The sequence below is a fragment of the Myxine glutinosa genome, chromosome 5, assembly GCF_964187855.1.
Source record: "Myxine glutinosa chromosome 5, kmMyxGlut1.1, whole genome shotgun sequence".
NCBI lineage: Eukaryota > Metazoa > Chordata > Myxini > Myxiniformes > Myxinidae > Myxine > Myxine glutinosa.
Genome location: NC_136265.1, coordinates 140,869,690 through 140,880,887, shown reverse-complemented (window position 1 = coordinate 140,880,887; position 11,198 = coordinate 140,869,690). Strand labels below are relative to the sequence as shown.

General features: G+C 46.5%; 1 protein-coding gene across 1 annotated transcript in view; it reads right to left on the bottom strand.

Annotated features, from left to right (window-relative positions):
- Window positions 1-11,198, bottom strand: part of ERCC1 (ERCC excision repair 1, endonuclease non-catalytic subunit) — a 52,544-nt gene that overhangs the window by 24,822 nt on the left and 16,524 nt on the right. The window contains exons 4-5 of the mRNA XM_078778802.1: window positions 9,550-9,649; window positions 9,334-9,410 (exon numbers count right to left, since the gene is read on the bottom strand). Of these exons, the coding sequence (XP_078634928.1) occupies window positions 9,334-9,410; window positions 9,550-9,649 (177 nt within the window). The remainder of the gene's footprint in view (window positions 1-9,333; window positions 9,411-9,549; window positions 9,650-11,198) is intronic.

The following is an 11,198-nucleotide window of genomic DNA, read 5'->3' as shown; positions in this document are numbered from 1 at the left end:
TCAGCTGTTATCAAGTATCACATATTTACCTGACATGACCTCTGACCTTTGACCACTTGATGGTGAAATCTAATCAGTTCATCTTTGCATCATAATATATACTGATACCAAGTTTGGTCAAAATTCCATCACTGGTGCACGAGTTAGCACGGCAACTGATTGTTTTTTTACCTGACGGGACCTCTGACCTTTGACCTCTCGACTCCTTAATCGAATCAGTTCATCTTTGCATCATTAGACATATTTGTACCAAGTTTGATTTAGATGCCGACAGCCGTTCTGAAGTGATCGTGGAAATGAAAACCTATCGTAGACGCATGGACAGACATCTGGACAGACAACCCGAAAACATAATGCCGCCAGCGACTTCGTCAGTGGAGGCATCCTGATCTGATCTCGCGAGATCACGGCGAGGTCACGTCTTTTCGAAGCTGTTCCATGCGCTCACACTTTCGAAGCTAAGTGATCTTTCTCAATTGTGTTTTTGTCGAGACTGTATCTATCTTTCGGTGTATGTACCTATAGCGTATCTTTTGGAAAATTTTCGGTGCTAATTTTTCGTACATGTGTACACAATCGTCGGTTAATGCGTATCGAGTATTCTGAGGCCTAGTACTCGTAGGCTTGGCTACCGTACCGTCTCCGACCTTGTGGTTTTGTTTTTCTCTCAGCGATTCGTCGAATGCGCTGCAATTATTTTTCGTTCTCTGTTTCGTCCCAGTCGTTCACCCCATACCTCCTTGTTTAATATCTCTACTCAAAAAAAAAAAAAAACCCCAAAAAAATATTTCCTTCCCAGGTCTTATTCGTTTATTTGTTGTTCTTATTTGTTCGTTCGTTCTTCGTTCGCGATCACGCGATCACGTGGTTAGAAATGTATAATCTCTCCCCTGAACAACTATTTTCTCTCATATATTATAACACCCTTTTCTTCTTTTCCTACAAAAGGATGCTTTCGTCTTGCTCACCAAATCTATTCATTCCAAAAAATATATATAATACCATCTCTTACAGTTCCTCCTTTCTACATTCCCTAAACTATCCTGAACTCCACCCCTCCTTCAGTGTCCTTAAACGTATTTTTGACTCGAAGGTCTCAAACTCATTTTGCAAAAAATTTTCGTTTCCCATGAATCGTACACTTTTCAAAATCCAATCTCACCCCTCCCCTCCAAATCCTCCCCATCACCCATCCCTTTCAAATCTCCCCCCTTGCCCCTTCCCTCCCCTCCCTCCTAAACTCCCCCCACACCCCTCCCCTCCGAGACTCTCCCTCGCTCCTCCCCTGCTAGACTCCCCTCTCACCCCTCCTCAAAGCATCCTCCCTGCTTCTTCCCCCTTCCAACTTTCACCTTCATCTCCCCCAACCTTCTGCCTCGCTCTTCCCCCTCCTCAAATAACACCTCACTGTGCCTCACCCAATCTCCATCAAACCTTTTGTCCGCCCCATTCTTCCCTTTCTCCAAGCTATTCTGAAATCTCTGAAATCTCTGACACACCTTCAACAGCTCTCCCTACCTCTTCCTCCTCTTCCTCCTCTTCCACATCTTACCCTACCCCTCCCCCCCCCCCCCTGTTCTGGACCCGATGCTCCCCCTTCCTCTTCATTAACGGTATGGACCTCAAACATCCGGGGCCTCCGCTCAAACTTGACCGATCTCTCCATACAGGTTGCTTCTGACAAACCAAATGTGATCTGCTTAACAGAAACTCTCCTCCTTCATGATGTCTCTGATGCCTTGGTATCTCTCCCAGGTTACTCCCTCCTCCGGTATGATAGACCTGAGCCTCGTCCTGGAGGTGGGGTTGCTATCTTTATAAAAAAACTCTTCCTCACTCGCCCTCCACTGCCCTCTCTCCACCTCACCCCCAGGAATACCTTTGGCTACGGCTTCCCCTTCGCTCCCACCTTTTGTTCATATGTGTGTTGTACCGTCCACCAAACAGCGATGACTCCATCTACATCTCGCTGTCTGATAATATGGACCAACTTCTATCTACCCATCCCAACTCTCTCTTCCTCATATGTGGTGATTTCAATTGTCACCATGCCAGTTGGCTGGGTGTGGGTACCTCTCTCACCAGCCATGGCTCTTCAGCAAAGGACTTCTGCGACTCTCTGGGACTGACACAATCTGTCAATTTCCCGATCCGGATCTCAGTCAACAGAGCATCTTCTCTTCTGGATTTGGTTATGACAAACTTCCCTGAAAATGTCTGCTGCTCTTCTTCTGCTCCAATCGGCTCATCTGATCATGTGCTTGTCAAAAAGGACATCTCTCTGACCATTCTCAGAGAGCCTCCTCAGCGTCGACGCGTCTGGCATTTCACTCAGGCCAACTGGCATGGTCTTCAAGCAGCCATCAATCATCTGGACTGGTCTCCCATCTCTACCACCTCTGACATCAACTCATCCTGGGAATTCTTTCAAAGTAAATTGCTCTCTCTCATGCACAGATTTATCCCATCTCGTCTTCAGTTGTCATATCCTTCCCTCCCGTCCATGGTACACGGAATCTTGTGGTGAGGCTGTTGCCCTGAAACAACTTGCTTTCGTCTCCTGGAAAGCAAATCCAACGGAAGGAAATCTCATTTCCTTTCACAAAGCCCGAAACAAGTGTGTGTCCACCCTCAGGAGAGCCAGGAAACAATATCTCACCGTTCTCAAGACCGAACTCTCTTATCTGTCTCCCTCTTCCAAATCCTGGTGGCGTCTGGTCAAATCTGTTTCTGGTGTTTGTTCCCACTCCATCCCCTCCCTCACCTCAAACGGCTTAACGGCCGACTCCGCACGTGAAAAAGCTGAGTGCCTCAACTCTGTGTTTGCCTCTAAATCTTGTGTCCCAAACCCATCCCTCTCTGTACCCACCGTACCCAGTCGTACCCAGCTGCTCCTGGACTCTGTGTCCTTTCCTCCTGACAAGGTGGAAAAGTTTCTGTCAACCCTCGACTCTGATTCTGCAACTGGTCCTGACGGCATCAGCCTACGGGTCCTAAAATCATGTTCTTCCGCTCTTTCACTCCCTCTTTCTGTTCTCTTCACCCTCTCTTTTGCTCAAGGTCATCTGCCATCTGCTTGGAAATCAGCCAACATCACCGCTTTGCATAAAAAAGGTGCAAAAACAGATCCCAGCAACTACAGACCAATCAGGCTTCTCCCAATTATCAGCAAAGTCATGGATTCCATCATTGCTTCAGATATGAAATCTTTCCTCTTCTCCAATGGCTTGATCTCTGATCATCAATTTGGTTTCAGACCTGGTCACTCTACTCTGGACATGCTGCTTCTGCTTTCTCAACAATGGATGGAGGTCCTCAACGCCAAACAGGAAATTAGAGCTGTCTCCCTTGACATTTCACGTGCCTTTGATACGGTCTGGCAGCCTGCTCTGCTCACCAAACTCTCCTCCTTTGGTATCCATGGAAATCTCCACGCATGGCTGGCGGACTTCCTCTCTGGTCGTAGTCAACGTGTGGCCCTGAATGGGTTTCTCTCATCTCCTCTTCCTGTTCAGGCTGGAGTTCCCCAAGGTAGTGTTCTGGGCCCTGTGCTTTTTCTGGTCTTCATCAATGATCTCTCTGACTCTCTTGAAAATCCTCTCTATCTCTTTGCTGACGACTCTACTCTCTGTCGCTCCATTCCTCATCCCTCAGATCGGCAGTCTGCAACCTCCTCACTCTCTGCAGACCTGGACAAAATCACAGACTGGGCAAACAAATGGAACATGTCTTTCAATCCTGATAAATCTCACACTCTTACGATGTCTCTCCGAAAAGACCGACTGGAAAACCCTCCCATCCACTTTCTGAATAATCCTCTCCAAGAAGTTCTGTCACTCAAGCTTTTGGGTCTCACTATTTGCCATGATCTTTCCTGGGAAAACCACATTTCAAATCTGGCCTCCAAAGCCAGTCGCCGACTGGGCATCCTCCGTCGTGCGAAGTCCTTCCTTGGCACACCTGAGCTCCTCACCACATACAAGGCTTTCATCCGCAGCTCTATGGATTACTGCTCTCCCCTCTGGTCTGGTGCTCCTGCCTCACACCTAGCCCGTCTTCACGCTGTTGAAACCAAAGCGTTCAGAATCATTGGAATCTCCCGCGATGAAGCTAACTCCAAGGGCCTTTCACTCACTCACCGCAGGCAGGTTGGTGGTCTTTCTGTCTTCTACCGACTCCTCTCTGGCCTTGCCCCCCCAGCCCTCTCTGGGCTCTGTCCCCCAAATATTCCTACAGGTCGCACAAGATCTGCCTGCAACCCTCTTATGGTTAAACTGCCAAAATCAAGACTTTCTGCTCACCTTCACTCCTTCATTCCTCTTTTCTCCCACCTCTGGCACAAACTCCCTCACTCTCTTCAATCCCACTCCACCCTCCGGGTCTTTAAAACAGCTGTTCACCACCATCTCTTATCCTCCCCCATCCAAAACCTTGATCTTTTCTACCCCCGCTAATTTCGGTCCCCTTGTGTTTTATACCTCCCCCCCCCCCCCCCCTCCCTTTCCCATGTCTCCTGCCCCCAAGCCCTCTCCCTCCCACACTTCTCCCTGCTCTCAAATGTTGTGGTTGTGTGCTTCCCCTTCTCTCCCCATCTTGTCTTCCGCTCCCTCTTTTTGTATATTTTGTTTGTCTGGTTGATTTGTTTGTGAAATAAATGTTAGCTCTTTCACGAGCCTCGATTCAGTATACAAAAAAAAAAAAAAAAAAAAAAAAATACAAACTAAGCATTTTAACAAATGCTATGTTGAAGCAATGTCAGGCCAGGATGCTGCACATTTCAGAGCCCATACCACTTCACAGAGAGGCATAAAGCCCACACATCAACCATTAAATATCACCAGCTATTACTCAAAAAGAGTAGGCCATTGCGTGACCGCAAGGACAAGACAACCTGGGTTATGCCCGGCACAACATATCACCGTTATTCAACTCAACAGTCATTCAATAAAGTGCCACGATTTGCACTTCAAATATCACCACGTTAGCCAAACGTGCCACCCGGGAAGAGGTTAAATCAATCGAGCTTTGCATGACAGACCAATGGCCGATTCGTAACGTACATTTCACCAATTTCACTCACTCGTATAACCTCTGTGTGGGAAAAGGCAACCATTTGGGCGATTCGAGGAACCGAGAGCAAATAAGAGCATGTTGCCGCCGTGGGGTAAGATGTGTGGCTGATGGTCTCAAGTGGTAGCCCTTCGTCATGTCGCAAAAATAAATAAGGCCTGCTCTTTCGGTTTGACAAAGGGCTAGCGATCAAAATATCAACCGCACCACCAATTGATGAAACTCATCGTTTCACTTCAGTCCGTCGACACGAACAGACGCCAAAGCCTTCACGATGACGAGTATTCCACTGCATTTGAACCATTTGTCCAATTTACAATGATTGACTTGTACACAGCCTGTCTTAAAGACTCGGACATCCTGACAAATTGACGTACAAGGAGATTTTAAAAAATAAAAATAACTCTGCAAGCTTTAACAGTTTAGCTTTGTCTTCATTTGTGCTCCATCAGGATCAATTTTCACTTACAAATCATGCCAGATACAACAACAACAACAACAACAACAACAGGCATTTTAAGGCCATTTTCCATGCAAGAGCGGGGGTTAGTCTTGCGGTCCCCATGACAATCTTCTCCATTTTACCCTATTTTTTACATCTGTCCTTGTTAACCCCCTTGCCCGCATTTCTTCTTCCACCACCATTAGCCAAGTCTTTCTCGGTCTTCCCCGTCCTCTACTTCCTTCTACATTAATTTCCATCACTCTTCTCAACAAGTCACTTTCACCCTTTCTTAACACATGACCAAACCATCTCAACCAGTTTCTCTTCACAGCATCAATCACAGGCTCTATTCCCATCATCTTTCGCAATTCATCATTTGTCTTCCTCTCTCTCAACGATACTCCGCACATCCACCGAACCATTCGCATTTCCACCCTTTCCAGCCTTCGTTGCTGCTCTACGTTCATTACCCATGTCTTGCTCCCATAAATCATAACACTTCTCACACATGCAGCATACACCTTTCCCTTCAGCTTCAACGACACTCCCTTCCTCGTCAGCACACCACTCAGTTCCCGAAACCTCTTCCATGCACATCTCATTCTCGCAACCGTTGCCAAGTCTGATCCACCTTCTCCATTCAACATCTCTCCGAGGCAACAAAATGTTTTCACACCTTCCAGCTTCACGCCGTCTCCAAGATCCAACTCAATATTTCCTCCATCTGCAGCTCTCTCTGTACACACCTTACACTTGAATGTAGCTGCCACACTGGTTAATGACCCTCTCAGACCACTACATTTTTGCTGAGTGGCTGAGGAAACCCACTCAGCGCACATTGTACATTGAATGGAGTTCACTTCGCCACCCTTCCTGCACACAGCACACGGCCACTTCCCAGTTCTTTCCACCTCACCACATGCTTTACCACTTGCCATCACCCTCATCTTCATCTTTCTGATATTCACCTTCAGACCTTTTGTCTCCATACATTCCTTACACTTGTTAATCTTCTCCTTCAGTCCATCCATACACTCCACAAGAAACACCAGATCATCTGCATACGAAAAATCCCACGGTAAACCCTCCTTTCCATTCCAAGCCAGCACCTCCATCACAGCTACAAATAGTAGTGGACTTAGTACCGACCCCTGATGCACTCCTACCTTCACCTCAAACTCACCACTGTTCCCGTCCTTCGTCCTTACAGCTGTGCACGCTCTTTCGTACATTGCCATCACTACTCTGATCAACCATTCCTCCACTCATGACTTCCTCAATGCCCATGTCACTACTTCGTGTGGAACCCTATCAAATGCTTTCTCCAGATCAACAAACCCAAGAAACAACTTCTCCCTTTTCTCCATGTACTTCTCCTGCAACTGCCTTACAATAAAAAGCGTGTCTGGCATTCCTCTTCCTGGCATAAATCCAAACTGCATTTCGTCAATCTTCACTTTCTTCCTTATCCTCCTCTCCAACACCCTTTCCAATACCTTAATTCCATGCTCCAATAACATCATCACTCAATACAAGCCACATTCCAGAGGGTCACCTTTCCCCTTGTATCGAGGGACGTGGGGACTCAGTTCCCAATCCACTGGAATGCGGCCTTCTTTCACCACCAGATTACAGATCTCTGTCATTCTCTTCACTCCCCAAATTCCCGCTGCCTTCAACATATCTCCCACAACTCCCGTCGGCCCTCCCGCTTTTCTGCTCTTCATTGCTCTTATTGCTTCCTCAACTTCCTTCTCAATTATCTTCTCTGCCGGTCCTAAAACTGGGTTACTCTCTATGTTGCCATCCCATTCATTCTCTGTATTCAACAGCATTTCCATATATATCTTCCATCTTCCTTTAATTCCACTTGGGTCCACAACGATTTGTCCCAATTCATCCTTCAAGCAACTCACCCCCATCACATCACTCCTCTCTTTCACTATCTGCTTTGCAATCCTGAATACCGCTCTCAGACCCTCTTCCAAATCCAAGCGTTCTCCGAACATTTTCCGACATGCCTCCTGCGCCTTTGCTACCTCTTTGTTTGCAGCCCTTCTTGGCTGCCTTAAAGTTTCATGCTCTGTCTTTTCTGCCCCCGTATCCTTCCCCTTCTGCCACTCCTTGAACTTCTTCCTCTTCTTGTCAATCCTCTTTCCAACTTCATCATCCCACCACCATGTTTCCGAGTGCCTCGGTGGTCCTTTTGTTCATCCACATACCTCACTAAACGGCTCCCAACAGGCTATCTTTCATTGGCATCCAAACACTTTCTAGCTCAACCACATCATCCCCTGCCATACTCAGCCTCTCTTTTAATGCCTCCCTCACTGTCACCTATTTCAACCTCCACACCTTCATTCTCGGTTGGTACTTCACCAGCCGAGTTCTCCTCGCACCTTTCACCCTTATGTCACAGACAACTAAGTGGTGCTGTGAAACAGCCTCCTCCCCTGGGATCACCTTTGTGTCCCGGAGGTGCACCCTATCTCGCCTACGCACCATGAGGTAGTCAATGGTTGTCGTCGACTCACCTGACGTGTATGTAACAAGCTTATTAGCCTCTTTCTGGAACTGAGTATTACAAATCAACAAACCAGTTCCATCAGCAAAGTCCAAAATCCTTTCACTTTCTCCATTTCTCACACCATATCCGTAACCCCCATGAACTCCCTCAAAACCGTCTATACTCCTTCCCACATGTCCATTTGTCTCCTCCTACCACAACAACTTCCTCATCTTTCACGTTTTCCATCAGCTTCTCCATTGCACACTAGAACTTGTCCTTCTCTTCTTTGCCCCGACTGACCTGCGGAGCATATCCCAAGACGACGTCAAGAGCTTTCCAATAATCATTTTCACAATCATCAACCTTTCACTAACTCTCGTCAAACTCACCACACTGTCTACAAACTCCTCAGAAAACAGGACACCAACATCATTCACACCTTCCGGGCACCCTTGCCACACAAACTTGTATTTCTGACCCTGCCTACCCTTCACCAATCTCTCACCACTTCCCTTCCATCTCGTCTCGTGCACACAACATATGTCCACTCTTCTTCTGACCAATACTTCCACCACTTCTCCTGATCTCCCTGTAATTGTCCCTACATTCCATGTCCCAAACCTCAGAAACCGATCTCCACGTGGGGCATCAGACGTTTCGTCGTCATAAATGGAGTGATTTCCACCCTTGCTTCGATCGGGTTCCCCACCTTGATTTTTGACGAGAGGGCCGGATGACGGATGATTGAACAAATCCCTGCAGGAAGCGTGGCCTCCATTAAGTATTTATAACTCAATGCTAAAATGCACTCTGCAGTACAAGGAAATTGCCAGACGTTTTGTTTAAGCATTTAATTCCCTTTTTCCATAAAGATGCAAGATCATTTATGTCGATAAAATCGAGCAGGGAAAGTATTATAATGAACGTTCATTGTGTTGTTTCATAAGTATTAAAATTTCATTCAATCTACTTCACAGGAATTATTACATCCAACACCGGCAGTCATGATAACAATGTTCCAATTGGACAGATGTGGGAATTTCAGGCGGGCTGCGGATTCAGCCATCTCGCTCTGGTCCTGTCATTCGTGTAAAAGTACAGTACACAGATCTATCAATGTCATTGAACTTATCCGACAAAAGAAAAAAATAATCCAATAGGATATAAATTGAGAATGACACAAACATCACAGTCTGTGGTGACGTAGTGCGATGTCAGATCCCAATCGGACATTGGGGGGAGATTGAAGGGGCAGATCCCTTTGGTAGCCTGGTCAACAGAAACCTTAAAATTTTACATAAAAGATCACCTCCAAGCGAGGATTAGCGTGCAGTCAGCCAGGACGCACATCTTGGCCAGCTCCTTTAGTGTGCGGTGAGGATCTTTCTGAATAACAGGGGCCGGGGGCATGATCACCGTCGATCAAGCAAGATGCAAGGAACTCAAAGTAGAAGCAATTTAGCAGACATCCAATCCGCAAAAGCATGCTTCTAGCGAATGGAACGTGATCAGGTTAATCACTTACAACATCGACCTGTACAAGCAGCACACGCAGGTCAAATGCTGTGCCCAGCATGCGCAGACGTTCGTATATGTAGTCAGGATTTAGGTGGTGGTAACGAAGGCTGTGGTGAGGGTAGGAAAGCACATTAAAACAACAATTAGCAGTGGGGCTATCCCTCAACAGTATCCAATATAACATAACGATCAACTAAAATGTGGTCTGAGAGGGTCATTAACCAGTGTGGCAGCTACATTCAAGTGTAAGGTGTGCATAGAGGGAGCTGCAGATGGAGGAATTGTTGAGTTGGATCTTGGAGACGGCGTGAAGCTGGAAGGTGTGAAAACATTTTGCTACCTAGGAGATATGCTGAATGGAGAAGGTGGATCAGACTCGGCAACGCTTGCTGGAGTGAGATGTGCATGGAAGAAGTTTCTGGAACTGAGTGGCGTGCTGACGAGGAGGGGAGTGTCGTTGAAGCTGAAGGGAAAGGTGTATGCTGCATGTGTGAGAAGTGTTTTGATTTATGGGAGCGAGACATGGGTCATGAATGTAGAGCAGCAACGAAGGCTGGAAAGGGTTGAAATGTGAATGGTTCGGTGGGTGTGCGGAGTATTGTTGAGAGAGAGGAAGTGATGGATGCTGTGAAGAGAAACAGGTTGAGATGGTTTGGTCATGTGTTGAGGAAGGACGAAAGTGACTGATGGAGAAGAGTGATGGAAATGAATGTAGAAGGAAGTAGAGGACAGGGAAGACCGAGAAAGACTTGGCTAAAGGTGGTGGAAGAAGAAATGCGGGCAAGGGGGTTAACAAGGGGAGATGCAGAAAATAGGGCAAAATGGAGAAGATCGTCATGGGCCCCGCAAGGCTAACCCCCTCTCGAGCAGGGGAAAATGGCCTTAAAATGCCTGTTGTTGTTGTTGTTGATCAACTAAAATGGCACTCGGTAGAGCGCATACCTCCGCAAGGCTGAACGTCTTCCGTTTTAGATCCGAATGAGAGTGCATCTGGACCTGAACCAAAATCTAATCAGCTTGTTCTAGCCACACACCCAACTCACCCACCAAGTTTTGTCACAATCCATTCACAACTTTCTGAAGTATCGTGCTATATATAATTTTGCCCTATTACGCAATGGTGAAGAATCACTTCTATAAATTATCGGATCTGGATCCAGATCTTCTCCAAAATCGAATCAATTAGTCCCTGTCACGCATCCAACCTGTTCACCAAATTCCATCTGAATCCATCTGTAACTTTGAGATATCCTGCTCACAGACAGAAAACAGACAGAACCACAAACAGACAGACAGACAGAAGTGATAACATAACCTCCATCCACATTTGGTGGCACAGATAATAACTAGAACGGCACTCGGTAGAGCACTCCCTCCACCAGGCTGAACAGTTTATGTTTTGTATCCCACTGATAGGCTGGATCTGGATTCGGACCTGAACCAAAATCTAATCGGCTTGTTCTTGTCACCTAACCAGCTCATCTACCAAGTTTATTCATAACTCGTCCACATGTTTTTTAAATATCATGTTATATATCGCTTTTCACCCGATCTCTCAATGGTGAAGAATCACTTAAAAGTTAAATAACTCTCGTGTCCGAATCCATATTCAGATCCTCACCAAAATCAAATTGATTCGTCCTTGTCACATACTCA